The sequence below is a fragment of the Ranitomeya imitator genome, chromosome 3 (assembly GCF_032444005.1).
Source record: "Ranitomeya imitator isolate aRanImi1 chromosome 3, aRanImi1.pri, whole genome shotgun sequence".
In the NCBI taxonomy this organism is placed as follows: domain Eukaryota; kingdom Metazoa; phylum Chordata; class Amphibia; order Anura; family Dendrobatidae; genus Ranitomeya; species Ranitomeya imitator.
In genome coordinates, this window is record NC_091284.1 from 167,661,310 (window position 1) to 167,686,720 (window position 25,411).

The window sequence follows — 25,411 nt, forward strand, 5'->3', positions numbered from 1 at the left end:
GTGCAAAAGAGAACCATAGTGGTGCAGGGATCAGCAGAAGCGACCAGTAAGTAATTTACTACACATAATATGTTCCCTATCTGGTGGTAAAATAAAGATACTCTGGAGTGGTTCATTAAATTCTTAATAATGAATATTAACGGTCTTTATTGTCTGTATATATTGGACCAGGAGCTGGCAAGCCGACTCTGTCGACAGTGGATGTCACAGTAACAGTACACCATTGAGTCCTCATTACTCTGGGACTATCTGTGGTGATGCCATACATGGACCCATGTGTACAGGGCAGGTAACCCTGTATGATTCAGTGAAGAACGACAGTGAGCCTTTGAAGGTAAAATTCATTTTTTTGTAAAACAAATATATGACACTTATTAGTGATGTGTAGGAATACATTTATTTACTCCCTCTGGGTATAAAAAATAGAAAGATCTGTCCGATACTCTCCCCAAGTCCGACAACCTCTCCGCTGCTGCTCCAGTCATTGCTTACTGGCTCCAGCTGTTATATCACAACTACAGCATACATCACCTCTGCGCCAATCACTGGGCTCAGCGGCTTGTGTCTCCAACATCAGAGCCACTGCGCTCAATCATTGGCTGCAGCAGTGATGTGCACTGTAGTTGTGACATCACCGATGCTTCCCCTGTCTTTGTCTACTCTCTGCAGCGATAATTTCACGACTAAAACGCACATCACTGCTGCAGTCAATCATTGAGCTCAGCGGTTCTGCCGCTGTAGTCAACATTAACCACTGAGCTCAGTGATTGACTGCAGTGTCGATGCATGCTGTAGTATTAACACAACCGCTAAAGAGGCAGTGCGGAACCCTGGGAGGAGGGTAAGTGACACCTTTTTATTATTTTACCCCAGTGCAGACCGATGGATTAAGGAAAGTTATTCCCAGAAAACCCTTTTAAGATGGCCATAGATATAGAACGACAGTCGCGATTTCAGCAATGCTCAATGTAACACACTCTGCTTACCGTATAGTGTTGGAGAGAAAGGGGGAAAAATAATTGACATCCCTGAGTCTATCTGGGTTGAACATGTATCAATTATAGTCTATGTGGCTGTTCACATGTTACTGTTATCTTTACGGACCAAGTAGTTTGCAAAAAATCATGGAGACGTCCATTTTTTATCCAAGTCACAGATCATAATTATTCATACAAGTCTATGGGTGAAAATCACAAATGGCACATGGATGGCAACAGTGTACAATCCATGACTAACATTGTAACGATAGGAGAAGCTTTGCAATTTATTTCATGTGCGAAAATCACTGATGAAACTGATGGAACAAACTGACAGAACACTGATGAAAATCGGATCCAAAGTACTGATGAATAACAGTTGATTTTTTTTACCTATGTGAAAAATCTCAGATGTCTGAATGTGACCTAAAATATACAGTATGTAACATAAAATAGGCATTTAACATACACTCCCAGACAGAAGTTATGTCGCTTATCCATGTTATGTAAATAAAAGCTTATAACCTGATGTTAAATTCATCCATTGGTTGTATAAATTATTCTTTTGAAAGCTGAAACCCTCCAAAATGTGGTTTAGGTTAATATAATAAATTGGCATCAATGCAGAAATATTGATAAGTTAATGGACACAGAATGGTCAGATTTTGGCAAGAGAAAAGTTTTGTCGCCCACAGAAAATAATGTGATATTCAAACAAATAATTAACTTAAAATACAAATATATGTTGCATAACATTGGTGAATGAAGTTGTGGTGCTATTAGAGTCATATTTAATATTTTGTGTGACTTCCATGAGCTTGAAGGACTGCATCCATGCGGTTCAACAATGATTCATACAATTTATTAATGAAGTCATCAGGGATAGTAAAGAATGCAGTCTTACATGCCTCCCAGAATTCATCTAGATACTTTGGTTTTGTCTTCCAAGCTTCCTCTTTCATCCTACCCCAAACATGCTCAATGATGTTCATGTCTGGTGACTGGGCTGGTCAGTCTTTGAGCACCTAGATCTTTTTTGCCTGGAGGGACTTTGTTGTAGAGATGGATGTATGAGATGGCACACCATCCTGGTGCGGAATTTTACCCCTCTTATGATTTGGAATATAAGAGGTAGCTAATACTTCTTGATATTTTAGGCTATTGATATTACCTTCCACCTTGCAAATGTTTCGCACACTCCCATACTGAATGTAACCCCAGACCATGATCTCTCCACCACCAAATGTAACTGTTTTCTGGGTGTATTTTGGATCCATACGGGCTCCAGTAGGTCTCCTGCAGTATTTGCGGCAGCTGTGTTGTAATTCTACTGAAGATTCATCAGAGAAATCAACCTTCTGCCACTTTTCCAGCATCCATCTGTTTAGCAGGCTGTGAGACTTTGCAAATGCCACACGGTTTTTATTTGCCTTTTGTTTAGTGCTGGCTTCTGGGCACTGATTCGACCATGGAGGCCATTTTGAGACAGAATCCTACAAACTGTTCTAGTTGACACAGGGACTTGAGGTGACCAGGCCTGTTGGAGCTCTACTGCAGTGGAAGTGGGGTTTGGTTTGGATTTTCTAACCAGCAAACGTTCCTCCTGAGCAATTGTCTTGCGGGGTCTGCCAGACCTGGGCTTGTCAAACACATCTCCAGTCTCTTCAAATTTTTTTTAATTCTTTGTACTTGACGCTGATACACATTAAAGGTGCCAGCCACCTCTTCAGTGGATCTAGTCTTCCGCCTTTTGATAATCCAGGCTTTGGTCACAGGGTGGATTTTTGGCATGTTGTCAGAGCTCAAGTTGCAGTTCAAGTGAAGGTCTTCGGTGCTGGGTTTCTTCTTACACACACACACACACACACACACACACACACACACACACACACACACACACACACACACACACATTTAACATCAGGTTATAAGCTTTTATTTACATAACATGGATAAGCGACATACCTTCTGTCAGGGAGTGTAGATTATAAAATACGGGTTACAAATGTTCAGGTGTAACGGTAATGGAAAATGTGATGTTTTCACGCTTGGTTATTTACACCACTTAAGGTGTCTTTGACCAGGTTCTTTATACTAACCGCTAGGTTCACTCACACATCTAAACTTGTAGAGTTTATACATCATGAAACTTACTTGAAATTTGATTTCAAGTGTATTTTTCTCATTGCAGGTAGATAAAGAGACCAACACCGAAGACGTCTTTCCAGAAGATGTAACTATTCTGAAAAAGGAGAGGTCCTGCCGCAGGTCTCGTGGGTCTCCTTTTGTCCGTAGCAGCACAATTGTTCGCTCCCAGACCTTTTCTCCAGGAGCGCGGAATCAGTATGTTTGCAGAGTAAGTTTGACGTACTAGTAAATAAAAGTAATATTATATGTAATGTAGTAAAAAAAATATTTTAATATAAATACTGAGAATAATCTGCTCTAATTTTTATAATATGAGAATTAGGCATACACATTTCCTACCTGCCTGGATTTCTGTGTATTCTGTAGGACATTTCACGTTCTTGTCTATATTCTTCTGCTGATCACTCAAGCACTAATGAAATACAAGACAGAAGCTGAAAGTTGCATGAGCTTTGTTACTCTGTGGATTGCCCTTTATTCTTCTGTTTAATCCTCATCCACATTACATGTTGCAGCTCTATCCATCTTCTGAGCTGTTCAGAGCCATAATCTACCAGGCATAGAGGTGCATGAAACCCTTTTCTTCAAATTTCATATACATATAGAGGCTTTTATGGAAAAAAACCCATATGACTCCATGGCTTTACATTCCATCGGAGGCTGAATCTTGAAGATTGTAGTGGAAAATATCCCCTGTAATGCTGCATCTCTTGGGGGTATTTATCCCCTGGCGAAGCTTGATGCGAAACATTATGTGTGTTTCTCTAGGTGACCATGAATTATTACCACTGCATATGTTCTTCATGTAGCTTACAATCACTGTATACTGTGACTTTCTGTTTGTTACATTATGTATATCTCCTCAGGTTTGTGCCTGGCATTTTTTGACAGTAAGGGTAAGATCACACAGGGCATTTTTGCTGCATTTTATTAATGCTAATTTTCAGCTGCTTTTTACAGTACCAGCAAAACCTATGAGATTTCAGAAATATTATGCACACACATTGGTTTTTGTGTGATCAGTATTATGTGCTTTGCTGTGTTTTTTGGACATAGAGCATGTCACTTCTTTCAGCGTTTTTTTTTTGTGTTTTTTCAGTGTTTTTCCCCCACTGACTTGAATGGGTGTTGAAAAAACGCAGCAAAAACGCAGGTATCATTATTGGCTGCATTTTTGCTCCTGAAAATTCAAGGACATTAGCATGGACAAAGAGAAAAAAAACACACCAAAAAACGCACCAAAAGCGCACCTAAACCTGCGTTTTTGACGCAGCTTCTTTCCTGCCAAGAAGATCAGATTTGCTGCAGAAAAAAAGCAACAAAAAAGCCCTGTGTGAACTTACCCTAAATCAATAAAAAGTGATGTTGCCGAGTGCCATACATTTTTATGTACCGATATTTGTATACTCACAAAGTAGCAAGGTCAATGACAGAGTTGCCATACTATTCATGCTCACCTCTGACATTGACATAATCATGTTTGTATCTCAGAATTAGTTTAAGGCTCCCAGATACATTTGAGAACTCACTGATTTTGGTGATACCCGACATTACCCTCACAGATGGTGTTGGAGGAGAGAAGGTTCGAACATATAGAATTTTAATGCAAAGTCCTTTTGTTGTTCCAAGACGTAAGCCGTCGTCAAAATTTGCAGCATCCCTTCCCGTGGTTGTTCCTTCCCGGTGAAAGACCTGGCTATTTATTGCTTGCGTTGAGAAACACGTGATGGTGTCTCCGCGGCTTTTCTACATGCATTTGCATATTTCCCATAAGGGATGGGGGCAGTGTTCTGGATCACTGCGTTGAGAAACACATGATGGTGTCTCCGTGGCTTTTCTACATGCATTTGCATATTTCCCATAAGGGATGGGGGCAGTGTTCTGGATCACTGCGTTGAGAAACACATGATGGTGTCTCCGCGGTGTTGGATGTTTTGATCTCCCCGAGGTCATTCATTCTTATGTTTATAGTCCTTTTACTAGGCACTGCTCCTAATAGCCAGTTTCCTACTCCACACTGATGAGGGGCAAATACCCCGAAACAGCTGTCTGTGGATGGATACCATGTTTTGGCATAGGTGGTTTTCCTTTTTTTTTTTATACTGCCCTTCCCATGGTTGTTCCTTCCCGGTGAAAGACCTTGCTATTTATTGCTTGCTTTGAGATAATGAAGATGTTCCATCAAGAAACTTAGATCAGATCAGTCCATTCAATTACAGCATTGCTCTCCGCACTCATCTGACCATCTTGTAAAAACTGGGCACAATATGGTATAATGTGATCTTATTTTTTTATTTAGTTATATCGAAGTGACAGCGATAGTTCAACATTACCAAGAAAATCACCTTTCATCCGAAATACACTGGAAAGGCGAACATTACGCTATAAACAGGTATGAGCATAATGTCAGCACTTTTTTATGCTTCTAAAAGTTCTAATGTTAAGTGACAGTCACATTGTGATTTACATTTATAGAACCTTAAGTCTTGTAGGAACTCTTCTAATCTGATAGGCCAGACCTGGCTGAAATCATAAAGCCAGTGCCTAATACATGCTGCCCAAGGATCAAGCAGCAGGTATCCGCCGTCAGGTTCCCTTTAAGCAGCACTCAAATACCTGATCTTTAGTTGGTTGGGACTGAATTAAGGATACAAATGTTAACGTGTGCAGGCATCTGCTTTAATTTTAGAGTAGGGATGGATGGATGATCAAAGCAGTGATTGCTAAGTAATATTTCTATATTCTTTTTTTATTTCCCTTCTGCAGCAAGCCTGTCAGTCTTCCATGGCGGAAATCATGGCAAGGACATCTCTCGACCTGGAGCTGGATCTCCAGGCTTCCAGAACAAAGCAGAGACAATTAAATGAGGAAATAAATGCTCTTAAAGAGCTTCAGCAACGTCTTGAGGAGGTTCAGCATCGAGGCCAGAGTGAGCTTCCTCAGTGGGTTCTGCGAGATGATCGATTCCGTAGTTTGCTCTTAGAGGCAGAAAGACAGGTAAATCTTATTTAATTGAGTCTTTGGCATATATGAGCTATCAGTTTCAATAGTATATTCTTCAATATATTATTTATCTGTACCTGCTCTTGCTGTAATGGCCAGAATACCATCTATTCAACACCTTAGATGATGTGATCAATAGAATAACAGGAGTTATTTAAAACATAATACTAAGCACAACTACAAAACTATTTGCCATCAAACATAGAACATTCTCCATTTATTTAAGTTTTTTTCTGAACATCTGGCTTAACTTTCACACATCAGTGATTTTTCTTGTATGCAAAAAATGGTCCAAGTCAAATTGATTAATTTCATCCGAGTTTGGTCACTGTGTCAATTTTTACCTTCAGTGGTTCATCAGCATGTCATCAGTTTTGCTTAATAACCTGCTAGAAGTTTCTTAAGTTTCTCATATCAAATAGTCTGAGAAAAATGTACAGAATATGGATGGCATCTGAGTGCTGACTGATTTTTTTTTTTAGTGACCCATAGACTTGTACTAGTGAGTCTGATCCAAGACTTGGATCAAAATCAGAAATGTGTTGTGCAAAACGCTCATTCAGCAAAAATAAACACACATGTGAACAGGCCCATAGACCATAATAGGTACAAGTTCTATTTGTTAAAAACAGATAAAACACATACTGGAGAAACTGATGTGTGAATGAGCCCTTACAGCTTTCATGGGTTGATTTTAAGATTGTTGATTTACTGCTATTTACAGTAAATTTTGTAATTTTGTATTCTTGCATCCAATAATCAGACAAGACAGACCAAATTTGAGCAGCACCAAGAACAAGCAGCAGAGAAAATGCTGAAGAAAGCCTCTAAAGAAGTATTCCAGCTACGTGGTCGAAACCAGAAGGAACCTTTACAGGTGCAGACCTTCAGGTACGATGATCATGTTTAGAATCTAGTAAAATAAACACATTGCATATTATACAGCGGTTTGCGAAAGTATCCCCCCCCCCCACCTCCTTGGCATTTTTTTAGTTTTTTTGCTACCTCACAACATGTAATTTCACTGTTTTTTGAGGGTTTACATCAATTCAAGCAAGGAACATGCCTGCAACTGTGAACATTTGATTTTCTTTGTGTTGTTAAGCAAACAACAAATAGGACAAAATTACTGTAAACTTCTGTGTGTATAGCTATTCACTCCCCCCTAAAGTCAGTACTTTGTAGAGCCTCCTTTTGTGGCAATTACAGCTGCAAGTCGCTTGGATACGTCTCTGTGAGCTTTCCGCATTTTGCCACTTGGATCTTTGCCCATTCCACAAGGCATAACTGTGCCAGCTCCTTCAAGTTAAATAGTTTCCTCTGGTAAACAGCAATCTTCAAGTCTGACCACAGATTCAGGGGGGCTGTGCTTTGACTAGGCCACTCCAAAGCATTTACACGTTTTCCATTAAACCACTCAAGTGTTGCTCTAGCAGTATGCTTTAGTTCTTTGTCTTGTTGAAAGATGTACCTCCTTCCCAGTCTCAAATTACTGACAACCTGTAACAGGTTTTACTAAAAAAATATCCCTGAATTTCGCACCATCCATCTTCCCCTCGTCTTGGACCATTTTCCCTATCCCTGCTGCCAAAAATCATCCCCACAGCATGATGCTGCCACCACCACGTTTCACTCTGGGGATAGTGTTCTTGGGGTAATGAGCTGTGTTGGTTTGTCGCTATAGATAAAGCGTTTACCTTGGTAGCCAAAAAGTTAAATTTTAGTCTCAACTGATCACAGCACCTTCCTCCATACATTTTGGGAGTCTCCCACATGTCTTTTTGCAAACTGAAAACGAGCCTTACATTTTTTGTGTGTAAGTAAATAATTTCTTCTGCCCCCTCTTCCATAAAGGGCACCTCTACACAGGGTACAGCTTATTGCGGTCGTATGGACAGATACTCCAGTCTCTACCTTGGAACTCAGCAGCTGCTTCAGGGTTACTTTTGGCCTATGTGCTGCCTCTTTGATTAATGCCCTCCTTGCCCAGGCTGAGAGGTTTTTTTTTTGGACGGCCCTCTCTTGGCAGGTTTGTTGTGGTACCATGTCCTTTCTATTTGATGATGGTGGACTTGATGGTGCTTCGGGGGATCATCAGAGATTGGGATATGTTTTTATAACCCAACCCTGACTTGTACTTCTCAACAACTTTGTCCCTGACTTGTTTGGAGATCTCTTTTGTCTTCTTGTTGTTTGGTTAGTGGTGTTCACACTGAAGGCATCGAAACTATGAATTAACACATGTGGAATTATATACTATACAATCTTGAAGGAGTTCCCAGAGATGCTTAGCACCTGTTGGCCCTTTTGCCTTCACTCTGTGGTCCAGCTCACCCCAAATCATCTCGATTGGGTTCAGGTCTGGTGACTGTGGAGGCCAGGTCATCTGGCGTAGCACCCCATCACTCTCCTTCTTGGTCAAATAGCCCTTACACAGCCTGGAGGTGTGTTTGGGGTCATTGTCCTGTTGAAATATAAATGATGGTCCAACTAAACGCAAACCGGATGGAATAGCATGCCACTGCAAGATGCTGTGGTAGCCATGCTGGTTCAGTATGCCTTCAATTTTGAATAAATTCCCCAACAGTGTCACCAGAAAAGCACCTCCACACCATCTCACCTCCTCCTCCATGCTTCACGGTGGGAACCAGGCATGTAGAGTCCATCCTTTCACCTTTTCCGCGTCGCACAAAGACACGGTGGTTGAAACCAAAGATCTCAAATTTGGACTCATCAGACCAAAGCACAAATTTCCACTGATCTACTGTCCATTCCTTGCGTTCTTTAGCCAAACAAGTCTCTTCTGCTTGCTGCCTGTCCTTAGCAGTGGTTTCCTAGCAGCTATTTTACCATGAAGGCCTGCTGCACAAAGTCTCCTCTTAACAGTTGTTATAGAGATGTGTCTGCCGCTAGAACTCTATGTGGCATTGACCTGGTCTCTAATCTGAGCTGCTGTTAACCTGCAATTTCTGAGGCTGGTGACTCGGATAAACTTATCCTCAGAAGCAGAGGTGACCCTTGGTCTTCCTTTCCTGGGGCGGTCCTCATGTGAGCCAGTTTCTTTGTAGCACTTGATGGTTTTTGCCACTACACTTGGGGACACTTTCAAAATTTTCCCAATTTTTCGGACTGACTGATCTTCATTTCTTAAAGTAATGATGGCCACTCGTTTTTCTTTACTTAGCTGCTTTTTTCTTGCCGTAATACAAATTCTAACAGTCTATTCAGTAGGACTATCAGCTGTGTATCCACCAGACTTCTGCACAACACAACTGATTGTCCCGACACCATTTATAAGGCAAGAAATCCCACTTATTAAACCTGACAGGGCACATCTGTGAAGTGAAAACCATTCCCGATGACTACCTCTTGAAACTCATCAACAGAATGCCAAGAGGGGGCGTGGCCTAGCACAGGATGTGAGAGGACGTTCGGTGGCGCTCCTGCCACAATCTCCCTAAATATTGGTACCTGAGGCGCCGCCGAACGCTGAAATCACACTAAGGAGTGTGCAGGGATCCGGGGAGCAGCAGTGAGCGGCGTGCGGTCGGGCGGAGAGGAGTCCTGCAAGATGATGACGCGCAGGAGACAGAAGGAGCCGGCAGCATCTGCAAGCTCTCAGACCCAAGATGGCGCCGAGACTGCAGAGGAGGCGGCAAGGGCGTGCGCGGCATATCAAAGGAAGATGGAGGTGATCGCTCGGCTGGAACGCTTTGCGAGGTCAGAGGAAGCTGCCAATGAGCGGTCAGCGGCTGAAGGTGAGAGACCTGAAACAACATATGTCCCTGGGGAACAACAAGAAGGAGGGGGCAGTTGCAGAGCAGTGGGGAGGAACAGAGATCCCCTGGTGTGGCTGCACGTGCTGACCAGCTTGAACAGCCGGACACACTAGACATAGCAGAGCCGACGCTCAAAGATACAGTATATTCTCTGTGGTAATGTACAACAAGTCTGCCCTTGCAGCTCTGAACAGTCGTGTGGATGAATTAAAGGAAGAGATTGGTGCTATTAATGCTGCAGTGTGCAAAGTTGAACAGAGAGTGGAGGTGGTGGAAGAACATGTGGGGAGCGCTGAAGACCCGGTTAATGATCTGTTAAAAAGGGAAAAATAGTATGTGCAGCGTATAGCTGAACTGGAATTTAAAACCGATGATCTTGAGAACCGCTCCCGCAGGAGCAACCTGAGGATTGTGGGGGTGCCAGAAAAAGGGGAAGGAAATAACTCCACTGAGTACATTGAGTCATGGCTGAAAAACACTGTAGGAGGGGATGGTCTCACTAAAATGTTTTCCGTTGAAAGGGCACATCGTGTGCCCACTAGACCCCTGCCCCCAGGATCAGCCCCAAGAGTCATCTTGGCTAAAGTTCTGAATTATCGGGACCGGGATACCCTGCTGAGGAAAGCCAGGAACTGTGCGAATCTAACCATAAACGGCAATCGCATCTCTATCTACCCAGATTATTCTGCAGCCGTCCAAAAGCTCCGAATGATGTTTGGAGAAGTCAAAAGGCAACTACGGGACATGGATTTGCGCTATTCAATGATTTACCCAGCTAAGCTGAGGGTCGCTGCCTTGGATCGTGTGCACTTTTTTCAGAATCCAGAGGAGGCGATACACTGGCTGGATTCTAACACCAAAAATATCAGAGCGGTCCCGTTGAAGCAGACTCTGAGTGATGTTGAAACAGTGATTACCTGTTATTCAGTTTGAATTTGATAAGTTAATGGTCATCTCTGAGGTGACATAATGCTATGTTGGTATATGTGGGTTGTGTTCCGCGGCGCAACAGACATTGCAGTTTGATAAATGTGGACGGGAGAGTAGTTGGAGTATTTAGCTTGTATTGTTAGGCTGTAAAAACGCCCTCCTAGATCTCAAATAGAAAGGGAGAGTGAATTCTTATCAGCTTAAAAGTTGTGGGAGAAAAACAGTTTTTCGGGAGGGGGATCGAAGGGAATGATGAGAGTTATTTCAGTTGGAAGGTTGGGACGGGGGGTAGAGGCGGGAAGGTGGGGAGGCGGGGGGGAGGGCAAGGGGGGGGGACTGAGACCTCTTTTTTAATGAGTCAAACGTTTGGTATTGTGATATATTGGGGGGTAGAATTAAAATTCTAAGCTGGAACATTAGGGGTCTCGCCAATGTCTCAAAGCGGGCCGCAATTCTACAATATCTGTTGAAGCTGAGGCCCTCAGTGATTTGCCTTCAAGAAACACACCTGGTAGAAGACAAAGTAGCTATGTTACAAAAAAGATTGGTGAGGAACGCTTATCACTCGACCTACTCAGCCTATGCTAGGGGAGTGTCGGTATTAATCCACACTTCTACTCCATATGAAGAAGTGGAGGTTATAATAGACAAATACGGGCAATACGTGTTTATTGTATGTAAGATATTCAGTAGACTATTATGTATAGTGTCTTTATATATCCCTCCACCGTTTTCGGGAAAAAAGATACAGGAAATTCTGGACATATCGGGGAAATGGACTGGGGTCCCGTTGCTTGTAGTAGGAGACGTGAATAATATTGCAAATGATCATTGGGATAGGGGCAAACATACAGAGAGGAAGGGAATCTAACACCTTTTGGAAACTACATGAGGGAAATTGGATGGATAGACTTGTGGAGAGTTCGAAATATGGAGAACTACACTTACTCGTGCTACTCGGCGACGTATTGTTCCTTGTCTCGCATTGATGTGGCTTTGGGAAATGAAGGGATGGATAACTTGGTACAGGAAGTGGAATATTTGCCCAGAGTTCTATCGGATCATTGTCCTCTGATGGTATCTCTACAATTGTGAGAACAGCGGTGGTTGGCAGGTATGGGATGGAAAATTCACCCCTTTTGGTTACGGTTGCTGGATATGGGAAAGATAGGAGAGGAACTCGGTGATTTCTTTAGGATAAACGAAGGTAGTGCAGAGGGTCATATAGTTTAGGATACTATGAAGGCGTTTTTGAGAGGGATTTTATTCAGAGAAGTATCTCGATATAAGACTAGGTCTCAAAAACTAGATAAAGCAGTGATGGAGGAATTAAGGGCAGCGGAGGAGGCATTGGGTGCGCTGTGTTTAAAAGCTATGCAGACCCGCATGAGAGTGGCCCAGTCGGAGGTTAATAAACTTCACATCCGTAAGGCAGAGAGATTGCGGGCATTTCAGAATGAGGCATTCTGTGCAGAAGGTGAAAAAGTGGGACATTTGCTCTCAGTGGTAGCTTCGGCACAACGGGAATCCTCGCATGTATACACACTTAAAACAAAGGAAGGTAATGTGGTTACACAAGGGGGTCAAATTTTGGATGTATTTAAACAATTTTATAGTGAACTATACTCCTCTAAGATACATAAAGGTCAAGAGGAGATGAACAGGTATATGAGTGCTATTAAGCTTCCTAGACTAGGTGATGAAAATAGAGAATGGATGGATAGGCCGATGGCAGCGGAGGAACTGAGGGTAGCACTGGCGGACATGGCGGGTAATAAGGCCCCGGGGCGGACGGCATTCCGGCAGAGGTGTATAAAATTTTTAATGTAGAAATAATAACTAAATTGGAGAAGGTATTTAACGAGTCGTTGGAGAGGGGAATACTACCTACATCTATGAGAGAGGCCATTGTTGTGGTCATTCCTAAAGCTGGATCCGTTGAATCCGGAGTCCTACAGACCAATTTCACTCCTTACGGCGGATATAAAGATTTTGGCGAAGGCCTTGGCCAACAGACTAACCCATGTGATTGATAAAGTAATCCACCCAGATCAATCTGGATTTATGTCCAACAAATCTACAGCAATTCATTTAAAGGGACTATATTTAAATATGCAAATTCCAGCCGAAAATGCTGGAAAGACAGTGGTGGTGTCTTTGGATGCCCATAAGGCCTTTGATTGTGTAGAATGGAATTATTTGTGGTCGGTTTTGTTGTACCTTGGGTTCGGGCCTAAGTTTATATCTTGGGTGGGGTTGCTGTACTCCTCTCCAATGGCAAAAAATTAGAGTAAATAATAAATTATGTAATAGTTTCTCATTGCATAGGGGTACAAGGCAGGGGTGCCCATTGTCTCCGTTGCTATTTGCCCTAGCTGTGGAGCCCTTGGCCGTTAAAATAAGGGAGGCATGAGAGATAAAAGGATTTGTCTATGGAATGAAGGAGGAGAAGATGATTGTGATGCTGCAGCTGTTATATGTACTGCATAATTCTCCAATTTGGATTCCGCAGAGTAGGTTCCGTAAAATTAAATCGCTGTTTGGCGAACTAATATTTGGGGGGGGGGGAAGCCCAAGGTTTAAACAAGAAACTTTGCAGAGGCCGAAGGAGGCTTTGCGCTCCCTAACCCTTGGGTATATTTTTTATCAGCACAATGCCAGCATATTGGAGGATGGGGGGAGGAGATGGGAAAGGGGCAATCGCCCAGTAGTTTGAGATATTTGATTTGAAAATGGCATCTGGGTGAGCGTTTGGAAGGGGGGCAATTTTTAAAACTGGGTTCTCGGTTTCCTACTTTTCCCCTAATTCATAAGGTATGGGAAAAAGTTAAACAGATTAGGGGTGTCACGGGCCTTACCAAATACTCTCCTATATGGGATAATATAAATTTACAAGAATTTAATCAAATGGAAGGATTTGGGCCCTGGAGAGAGGCAGGAATTAGAAGGATGGGTCAGCTAATGGGTCAAGGGAGACTTAAGTCATTCGTGGAGTTAGAAACAGAATTCCAGTTATCACATTTAAATTTATATCATTATAAAAGAATTCAGCATGCGTATCGGTCGCAATGTCGGAGAAAACTTATTGAGATCCAGATTGATATCACGCTGGCTTCCATTTTGTAGAACAGCGGGACAAGGGGGGCAATTTCAGAAGTGTATAGAGATTTATTATTCACCTTTCTAGCCAAACATCCCATCAAGTCTAGAGTGAAATGGGAAGCTGAATTGGGAGAGATAAATGATGATAGATGGGAATCTATTTTAGAATATGTGCCCAAGATCTCTATGAGTGAACCTGGGGGGATGTCTCAATCATATGTGATTCATAGAGCTTACAGAACTCCCGATAGACTGTTCAAGATGGGTTTGAGGTCTGATTCCGAGTGTTCACGATGTTTGCAGGAACAGGCAGACATGTTACACATGCTGTGGCATTGCCCTAGATTGTCTGCCTTCTGGACAGTTGTATTGAATCGGATTGAATTGGTATATAGGTGTGTCATTCCCAGAGACCCTTTGGTCTGTATATTAGGTTATGTGGAAGAAATAGCAGTGGTATCTATGGTTAAACTGGCGATTGCTAGATTGTTATTCATAGCAAGGAAATTGATAGCTCGGTTCTGGATCAGGGAGAAGCCTCCGACTAGAGGAGACTTTCTTACGCAGGCGGGTCATATAATTTTATTGGAAAACAGTATCTATACTAAGAGAAATAAACTCGATGTATTTCAAAAGATATGGCAGCCATGGATAGAATGGCATTAGATTTGTGGGGAGGATGCATAATGTTATAGATGAGGTTCATACTATACAATTGTATTTGGATTGGGGAAGGAATATCGGATGGGAAATGAGGAAGGCATTAAGGGGGTCTCGAAGGGTGGGGATAGGGGGGGAAAAGGGAGGGGGGAGTTTTGTTCATAAAAATATGACTATCTGTGAATAATAGCTTGATGTCATTTGTTATCATTGTTTTTCCTTAAAGGGACTCTGTCACCTGAATTTGGCGGGACTGGTTTTGGGTCATATGGGCGGAGTTTTCGGGTGTTTGATTCACCCTTTCCTTACCCGCTGGCTGCATGCTGGCTGCAATATTGGATTGAAGTTCATTCTCTGTCCTCCATAGTACACGCCTGCGCAAAGCAATCTTGCCTTGTGCAGGCGTGTACTATGGAGGACAGAGAATGAACTTCAATCCAATATTGCAGCCAGCATGCAGCCAGCGGGTAAGGAAAGGGTGAATCAAACACCCGAAAACTCCGCCCATATGACCCAAATCCAGTCCCGCCAAATTTAGGTGACAGGTTCCCTTTAATAAAAATGTATCTGATTAAAAAAAATGAGAATGACAAGTGTGTGCAAAGCAGTCATCAAAGCAAAAGGTGGCTACTTTGAAAAACCTAGAATATAAGACACAATTTCACACTTTTTTGTTAAGTATATCATTCCCCATGTGTTAATTCATAGTTTTGATGCCTTCAGTGTGAATGTACAATTTTCATAGTCATGAAAATACAGAAAAATCTTTAAATGAGAAGGTGTGTCCAAACTTTTGGTCTGTACTGTATATACTGACAGATCATGTGACACTTAGATTGCACACATGTGGACTACCTTTCACTAAGCATGTGACTTATGAAGGAAATTGATTGCATCTCACATTTTTAGGGGTTTTATCACAAAAGGGGTGAATACATATGCACATGTCAATTTCTAGTTAATTTTTTCTCATAAATTTAATTTATGCCTATATATTTCTCAAGTCACCACTTAGACTATTTAGAGCTGATGCATCACACACAAATCAGATTACAAAAATATTTAAACACAGGTGTAATGTAACAAAATACATAAAAATCCAAGAGGGTGAATACTTTCGCAAGCCACTGTATCTGTATGTATTGGCGTAGAGTTTGGCAGGAGTCTACCATTCCACTCTTTGTATAAAACTATGCTAAGTAACAATTCCTTATAGAGCCATCTTCTCTTTATGTGCTGCGCTCATATCATCCTCCATCATCTATTTTAACCCCTTTCTGCCAGCTGACAGAATAGTACGTCAGCTGGCAGATCCCCTGCTTTGAGGTGGGCTCCGGCGGTGACCCCACCTCAAAGGCGCGACATGTCAGCTGTTTTGTACAGCTGACATGTGCGTGCGATGAGCGCGAGCGGATTCGCGATCCGCCCGCGCCCAATAACTAGTTAAATGCCGCCGTCAGGCGCTGACAGCAGCATTTAACTAGCGCTCCCGGCCGCGCGGCCGGCGGTGCTCGCCCCGCTGACCTCCGTCTCATGATCGGGGGTCAGCGGTGCATTGCCATAACAACCAGAGGTCTCCTTGAGACCTCTATGGTTGTTGATGGCCGATTGCTTTGAGCGCCACCCTGTGGTCGGCGTTCAAAGTACACCTGCATTTCTGCTACATAGAGGTGATCTGTACTTCACCTCTATGTAGCAGAGGCGATCGTGTAGTGCATGCTTCTAGCCTCCTATGGAGGCTATCGAAGCATGCCAAAAAAAAAAAAAAAAAAGTGATTAAAAATATAAAAAAAATAAAAAATATATAAAAGTTCAAATCACCCCCCTTTCGCCCCAATCAAAATAAAACAATTACAAAAAAATCAAACAAACACATATTTGGTATCGCCGCGCTCAGAATCGCCCGATCTATCAATTAAAAAAAAGCATTAACCTGATCGCTAAACAGCGTAGCGAGAAAAAAATTTGAAACGCCAGAATTACGTTTTTTAGGTCGCCACGACATTGCATTAAAATGCAATAACGGGCGATCAAAAGAACGTATCTGCGCCAAAATGCTATCATTAAAAACGTCTTCTCGGCATGCAAAAAATAAGCCCTCAACTGACCCCAGATCACGAAAAATGGAGACGCTACGAGTATCGGAAAATGGCACAATTTTTTTTTTTTTTAGCAAAGTTTGGAATTTTTTTCACCACATAGATAAAAAATAACCTAGACATGTTAGGTGTCTATGAACTCATAATGACCTGGAGAATCATGATGGGAGGTTAGTTTTAGCATTTGGTGAACCTAGCAAAAAAGCCAAACAAAAAACAAGTGCGAGATTGCACTTTTTTTGCAATTTCATCACACTTGGAATTTTTTTCCCGTTTTCTAGTACACGACATGCTAAAACCAATGATGTCATTCAAAAGTACAACTCGTCCCGCAAAAAACAAGCCCTCACATGGCAAAATTGACGGAAAAATAAATAAGTTATGGCTCTGGGAAGGAGGAGGGGAGTGAAAAACGAACACGGAAAAACGAAAAATCCCAAGGTCGTGAAGGGGTTAATATGGCTTTGGGTTAGGACCTTTAGGGTGTTTTCATACGTTCACATAGTTCTTCTGCAGCATATGAATGGTGTAAGCAGAAACGTCTTACCTCTTTGAAATTCTGCCATATAAAATGCATGGAAATTCTCATGCAAATTGCTGCTATAAATCTGCCACATGCCTTTCAAATAAAATGAATGCAAATTTGCATCCCTAGCCTACGCGGTTGGAAACACATTATGTATGTTGTAGAATTTTATGTACAATATGTTGTAGAATTTTGACACACATATTTTAGGGTCTTCCTACATGATATTTTTGTGTATCATCAACAGGGAAAAGATCGCATTCTTCACCAGACCAAGAATAAACATACCTCCTCTTCCAGCCGATGACGTATGATGTGTTTTCAAGCTCGAGAAGCATCGACTCTTCTGTTTGTATCTCCATGAAGTTATTAAACTAGTGAAGTTTAATATTATGTTTTCAAAGTTATTCATTATTTTGTAAAAAAAATAAAGAAAAACAGAAGCATATATGCATATATAAATATCTATAATTATATATTTTATAATACGACTGCAGCGAGGCTTGGTTTTTCCTTGCTGTAACACTGACATCCTTGAAGGCAACCTATTTTATAGATCAACTACTCTGTTCTGATGAATTGTGTACAGTGTTGATGCTGTTTTATGTGACTTTAATAAAAGGCTGGAGATCAGAAATAAGGCAAGTTCAGGCAATTCGCTGTATTGTAATTTATTTATAGGTCATTATTTTCCTTGAGGGAAAATACCTGCTTTTAAGATGTTTAGACTGAATTAATGCTTCCAAGTGTTTTGTCATACAGCCGAATTGAATCAGTGAACTCGCTTTCTTTCTGTTACCTGAAATGAAAATACTATTTGCAAACTATCACCTTTTAGTACTTTTTTGTTAGATTTTTTCTAATTACATTCTTCATAATGTGTATCTTATTCTTTTACACCATCTCTGTTCTCTATTGAAATATTATCACTGCAAAGTTTTTAATACTGATTAAAAATGGCATTGCATTTTTCAGAAATCTTGTTTTTATCTTTGTATTAGTAAAAATATATACACTGTATATCATACACTATATGCACACAACTATGAAGCCTTGTCCTAGGTTCCATCCTAGTATATACAGTGGGTGCGGAAAGTATTCAGACCCCTTTACATTTTTCTCTCTTTATTTCATTACAGCCATTTGGTACATTCAAAAAAAAGTTCGTTTTTTTTTCTCATTAATGTACACTCAGCACTCCATCTTAACTGAAAAAAAAACAGAAATGTAGAAATGTTTGCCAATTTATTAATAAAGAAAAACTAAAATCTGACATGGTCATAAGTAGGGTTGAGCGAAACGGATCGGACAATTTCAAAAGTCGCCGACTTTTGGCAAAGTCGGGTTTCATGAAACCCGACCCGATACTAGTGTGGGATCGGCCATGCGGTCGGCGATCTTCGCACCAAAATCAAGTTTCGTTTTTATATATATATATGTAATTGAGACACATATATACATATTTATTTATATTTACTTCAGCGCGATATAGCAGAAAAGCCGGTAATTCAAAGGCCGGCTTTTCATTTCTCCTTCCTAAACCCGACATGATATGATACATGGTTTACATACAGTAAACCATGTCATATTTTTTTTTTGCATATTGCACACTACTAATGTTAGTAGTGTGTATGTGCAAAATTTGGGTGCTCTAGCTATTATATTTAAGGGTTAAATCGCGGAAAAAATTGGCGTGGGCTCCCGCGCAATTTTCTCCGCCAGAATGGTAAAGCCAGTGACTGAGGGCAGATATTAATAGCCTGGAGAAGGACCACGGTTATTGGCCCTCCCCCCTGGCTAAAAACATCTGCCCCCAGCCACCCCAGAAAAGGCACATCTGTAAGATGCACCTATTCTGGCACTTGGCTACTCTCTTCCCATTCCCGTGTAGCGGTGGGATATGGGGTAATGAAGGGTTAATGTCACCTTGCTATTGTAAGGTGACATTAAGCCAGATTAATAATGGAGAGGCGTCAATTATGACACCTATCCATTATTAATCCAATTGTATGAAATGGTTAAAAAACACACCAAACATCTTCCATTTAAGGATTATGGAGGCCACTGAACTCTTAGGAACCATGAGTACTGCAGAAATTCTTTTGTAACCTTGGCCAGATCTGTGCCTTGCTACAATTCTGTTTCTGAGCTCTTTGGCCAGTTATGATGACCTCATGATTTTCATTTGGTCCAACATGCAATGTGAGCTGTGAGGTCAGGTGTGTTCCTTTCCAAATCAAGTCTTATCAGTTTAATTAAGCACAGCTGGACTCCATGAAGGAGTAGAACCATCTCAAGGAGGATCACCATGAAATGGACAGCATGTGACTTAAATATGAGTGTCTGAGCAAAGGGTCTGAATACTTATGACCATGTGATATTTCATTTTTTCTTTTTTTAAAAATTTGCAAAAATGTCTACACTTCTGTTTGTTTCAGTCAATATGGGGTGCAGATAGTACATTGATGAAAAAAAGAACTCTTTTGAATTTACCAAATGGCTGCAAAATGAAAATTAGTGTGAAACATTTAAAGGAGTCTGAATATTTTCTGTACCCACTATATATATCCCCCCCCCCCCCATCCTGGTGTATATGTCCCTTATCCTCGGCCCTGTCCTGGTATATATTTATTTATTTTAGTCATATAGTGCTATTAATACCACAGCACTTTACATACATTATCGGCTCTGTCCCCCTTGGGGCTCACAATCTACATTCCCTATCGGTATGTCTTTGGAATGTGGGAGGAAATCGGAGAACCCGGAGGAAACCCACGCAAACACGGGGAGAACATACAAACTCCTTGCACTTATTTTCCTTAGTGTGATTTGAACCCAGGACCCCAGAGCTGCAATGCTAACTACTGAGCCACCGTTCCTTATCTTCTGCCCGATCCTGGTATATATGACCTCCATTGACACCCCTGCAATTCTGTCAGATAATACTCATTTTCTTCCTGAAAATGATTGCAAACACAAATTATTTGGTATTATTATCGTCATTTAATTAATTTGTCTTAAATGAAAAAACACGAAAGGAATTGTCCTAAAGCCAAATTGGATATAATTCCACACCAAACATAAAAAAGGGGGTGGACAAAAGTATTGACACTGTTCGAAAAATCGTGATGCTTCTCTAATTTGTGTAATTAACAGCACCTGTAACTTACCTGTGGCACCTAATAGGTGTTGGCAATAACTAAATCACACTTGCAGCCAGTTGACATGGATTAAAGTTGACTCAACCTGTGTCCTTGTGTGTACCACATTGAGCATGGAGAAAAGAAAAAAGACCAAGGAACTGTCTGAGGACTTGAGAAACCAAATTGTGAGGAAGCATGAGCAATCTCAAGGCTACAAGTCCATCTCCAAAGACCTGAATGCTCCTGTGTCTACCGTGCGCAGTGTCATCAAGAAGTTTAAAGCCCATGGCACTGTGGCTAACCTGCCTAGATGTGGACGGAAAAGAAAAATTGACAAGAGATTTCAACGCAAGATTGTGCGGATGTTGGATAAAGAACCTCGACTAACATCCAAACAAGTTCAAGCTGCCCTGCAGTCCGAGGGTACAACAGTGTCAACCCGTGTATATATATATATATATATATATATATATATATATATATATATATATATATATATATATATTAGTACAGACCAAAAGTTTGGACACACCTTCTCATTTAAAGATTTTTCTGTATTTTCATGACTATGAAAATTGTACATTCACACTGAATGCATCAAAGCTATGAATTAACACATGTGGAATTATATACTTAACAAAAAAGTGTGAAACAACTGAAAATATGTCTTATAGGTTCTTCAAAGTAGCCACCTTTTGCTTTGATGACTGCTTTGCACACTCTTGGCATTCTCTTGATGAACTTCAAGACGTAGTCACCGGAAATGGTTTTCACTTCACAGGTATGCCCTGTCAGGTTTAATAAGTGGGATTTCTTGTCTCATAAATGGGATTGGGACCATCAGTTGTGTTGAGCAGAAGTCTGGTGGATACACAGCTGTAAGTCCTACTGAATAGAATGTTAGACTTTGTATTATGGCAAGAAAAAAACAGGTAAGTAAAGAAAAACGAGTGGCCATCATTACTTTAAGAAATGAAGGTCAGTCAGTCCAAAAAATTGGGAAAACTTTAAAAGTGTCCCCAAGTGCAGTTGCAAAAACTATCAAGCACTACAAAGAAACTGGCTCACATGAGGACAGGAAAGGAAGACCTAGAGTCACCTCTGCTTCTGAGGATAAGTTTATCTGAGTCACCAGCCTCAGAAATCGCAGGTTAACAGCAGCTCAGATTAGAGACCAGGTCAATGCCACACAGAGTTCTAGCAGCAGACACATCTCTACAACAAATGTTAAGAGGAGACTTTGTGCAGCAGGCCTTCATGGTAAAATAGCTGCTAGGACAGGCAATAAGCAGAAGAGACTTGTTTGGGCTAAAGAACACAAGAAATGGACATTAGACCAGTGGAAATCTGTACTTTGGTCTGATGAGTCCAAATTTGAGATCTTTGGTTCCAACCACCGTGTCTTTGTGTGACGCAGAAAAGGTGAGCAGATGGACTCTACATGCCTAGTTCCCACCGTGAAGCAAAGAGGAGGTGTGATGGTGTGGGGGTGCTTTGCTGGTGACACTGTTGGGGATTTATTCAAAATTGAAGGCATACTGAACCAGCATGGCTACCACAGCATCTTGCAGCGGCATGCTATTCCATCCGGTTTGCGTTTAGTTGGACCATCATTTATTTTTCAACAGGACAATGAACCCAAACACACCTCCAGGCTGTTTAAGGGCTATTTGACCAAGAAAGAGAGTGATGGGGTGCTACGCCAGATGACTTGGCCTCCACAGTCACCAGACCTGAACCCAATCAAGATGGTTTGGGATGAGCTGGACTGCAGAGTGAAGGCAAAAGGGCCAACAAGTGCTAATCATCTCTGGGAACTCCTTCAAGATTGTTGTAAAACAATTCCCGGTGACTACCTCTTGAAGCTCATCAAGAGAATGCCAAGAGTGTGCAAAGCAGTCATCAAAGCAAAAGGTGGCTACTTTGAAGAACCTAGAATATAAGACATAATTTCAGTTGTTTCACACTTTTTTGTTAAGTGTATAATTCCATAGTTTTGATGCCTTCAGTGTGAATGTACAATTTTCATAGTCATGAAAATACAGAAAAACCTTTAAATGAGGTGTGTCCAAACTTTTGGTCTGTACTGTGTGTGTGTATATATATATATATATATATATATATATATATATATATAATATAACGCTGGGAGCGTCACTCTGTCCGAAGCCTTTATAGGGCCTCACAGAGTGACGCTCCCGGGAGATCGCGGTATGCGTTCACACTGAACGCACACCGCGATCTCCAACAGAGAAGCAGGGACCGCCAGGAGGGTGAGCATTGGCCATATTCACCTGTCCTGCGTTCCACCGCTGAGCGCCGCCATCTTCCCGGTCTTCGGCCTGTGACCTTCAGTTCAGAGGGCGCGATGACGCGCTTAATGCGCGCCGGCGCCGCCCTCTGACTGAACAGTCACAGCCAGGAGACCGGGAAGATGGCGGCGCGCAGCGCTGGAACGGGACAGACAGGTGAGTATAGTAAGTGCTGGGGGGCCTGAGCTGGCGGCGATACCGGCACCTGACCCCCACAGCGCGCCGGTGTCCCCGCCTGCTCAGGCCCCCGGATGGGTGCAGCACATGACAGGATGGGGAAGCAGGATGGGTGCAGCACATACCAGGATGGGGACGCAGGATGGTTGCAGCACATACCAGGATGGGGACGCAGGATGGTTGCAGCACATACCAGGATGGGGACGCTGGATGGAGACGCAGGATGGTTGCAGCACATACCAGGATGGGGATGCTGGATGGAGACGCAGGATGGTTGCAGCACATACCAGGATGGGGACGCAGGATGGGGATGCAGGATGGTTGCAGCACATACCAGGATGGGGACGCAGGATGGGTGCAACACATACCAGGATGGGGACGCAGGATGGTTGCAGCACATACCAGGATGGGGACGCAGGATGGGTGCAGCACATACCAGGATGGGGACGCAGGATGGGTGCAGCACATACCAGGATGGGGACGCAGGATGGGTGCAGCACATGACAGGATGGGGACGCAGGATGGGTGCAGCACATGACAGGATTGGGACGCAGGATGGGTGCAGCACATACCAGGATGGGGACGCAGGATGGGTGCAGCACATGACAGGATGGGGACGCAGGATGGAGCAGCACATGACAGGATGGGGACGCAGGATGGGTGCAGCACATGACAGGATGGGGACGCAGGATGGTTGCAGCACATGACAGGATGGGGACGCAGGATGGAGCAGCACATACCAGGATGGAGACCATATACCAATATAAATGCTCGCCACCCGGGTGTAGAACGGGTTCAATAGCTAGTATATATATATATATATATATATATATATACCAAGGTGGAGCCCAGGATAAGGGATATATATGAACAAAATAAGAAAAGCAGCACAAAAAAATAGAAAAAAGTGGACTTTATTGCTTGAACGGCGTCTGAGGACACACAACCAGTTGAAGTTTGGTGTCAGTGGGCCCCCCACCCGCATGGGCCTGATCATGACCTCTGCAACCACGGTCATTATGCCTCTGCTCTCGAGTACACCTCTTTGTAGCAAATGTGCAGTGGAAAGGAATGGAAGTAACTGGCTGGGTCTGGTAAAGCATAATTTACTTACATTGTGTGCAATACTTACCTTATGAACACATGGCATCAGAATGCATTATGGGGAAAAAAGAAAGCTGGCGGAGGTAATGTGATGCTCTGAGCAACGTTCTATTGGAAAACCTTGTATTACTCTCGCCTCATTGGAGGACACAGGACCATGGGTGTTATGCTGCTGTCCACTAGGAGGTGACACTATGCAAAATCTGAAAAAGATTAACTGTGGCTCCTCCTGTGCAGTATACACCCCTGGATGGCGTCAGCCATCTACAGTTTTTGCTTAGTGTCGCATAGGAGGCACACCTAAGATTTTTTTACTCCATTTTTTTCCGACGGATTACAGATGAAGAAAAGTGGGACTCCTGTGAGACTCCTGGCATGGCTCCTTCCTCTGCCCCATATTGTGAGGTGCCCGGTTGAAGTCGAGGTGGCTTTTCCCCATGTCGCTCCTTCCCCAGTCCCTCGGGTGCTGGTTCGAAGTCGAGACCCCCCCCTTCCTTCCCCAATTCCTTTTGGTTTCTGGGTTGAGGTCGAGGCAAGGATAAAGCCGCCTGAAGGTGACAGCAGCACCCTCTCTAATCCCCCTCTGGGGGCATTAGGTTGAGACGCCTCAGGTAGGGCCTATTCAGGCAGCATTCTACAGCTCCCAGCATGGGCCAGCACACTGCGCCTGCATCTAGGGACCCCTGCCCTGCACAGGACTGTGGATCTTCGGCGCTGGACCTAGGGGCAAACTGGTGGGGTAAGATCACAGCTGGGTTGTTTTACTCGGCTGTGAATCCATATTCCCTATAAGGCTCCCCTATAGGTTCCTCTGCATAGCTACCCCTGTAAGGTCCTCTGCATAGCCAGCCCTTCTACACTCTGTGCACTATGCCGGGCTCAAGGTCCAAGAGAACCAGGCAGGACTGCTATTATGCACAGCCTGCAGGACCGCTCTCCCCAGTGGCAGCACGTACCCGCACTGCCAGGACTGCACTCAGACTACTGTCAGAGCCCCAAGAAACCCCTGCCAATGCTTTCGAGTCTAATGCCATGCCGGAATGGGTCACTCAGATGTCGTAATCTATGATGCAGTCTATAGATAACCTAACCTCCACATTGCTTCAGGCTCTGCAGAGTCATGCCTCGGCTATGACCGTTAGCCAGCAAAGGGAGAGCTTGACTCAGGGACAGGTCGACCCTGGCACATCCATGTCTAGGTTAGGATGCAAGCGGACTCACAGGTCATGTTCATCTGCGTCATCCCATAGCACACGGTCATCCCCTTCACCGTAGTTCCAGGTCATCTACACCGTCCCCTTCCAGGGGCAGACAATGCAGGTCTAAGCAATCCCCGACCAGAGAAGGCCTCCTCCCCAGCTCACCCAGCAGGGGACGCCTCAGTGATACACAGGATTCGGAAGGCATCTGTGACTCCGACTCAGACAAGGAAACAGAGGGGTCCCTAATCC

At 42.9% G+C, this 25,411-nt stretch overlaps 1 protein-coding gene across 1 annotated transcript in view; it reads left to right on the top strand.

Annotated features, from left to right (window-relative positions):
• Window positions 1–18,202, top strand: part of WWC3 (WWC family member 3) — a 189,068-nt gene extending 170,866 nt beyond the window's left edge. Inside the window, exons 18-23 of the mRNA XM_069761595.1 lie at window positions 172–334; window positions 3,169–3,333; window positions 5,425–5,517; window positions 5,892–6,122; window positions 6,892–7,019; window positions 17,472–18,202. Coding sequence (XP_069617696.1) covers window positions 172–334; window positions 3,169–3,333; window positions 5,425–5,517; window positions 5,892–6,122; window positions 6,892–7,019; window positions 17,472–17,538 — 847 coding nt within the window. The 3' untranslated portion in view covers window positions 17,539–18,202. The remainder of the gene's footprint in view (window positions 1–171; window positions 335–3,168; window positions 3,334–5,424; window positions 5,518–5,891; window positions 6,123–6,891; window positions 7,020–17,471) is intronic.
• Window positions 18,203–25,411: the final 7,209 nt, after the last annotated feature.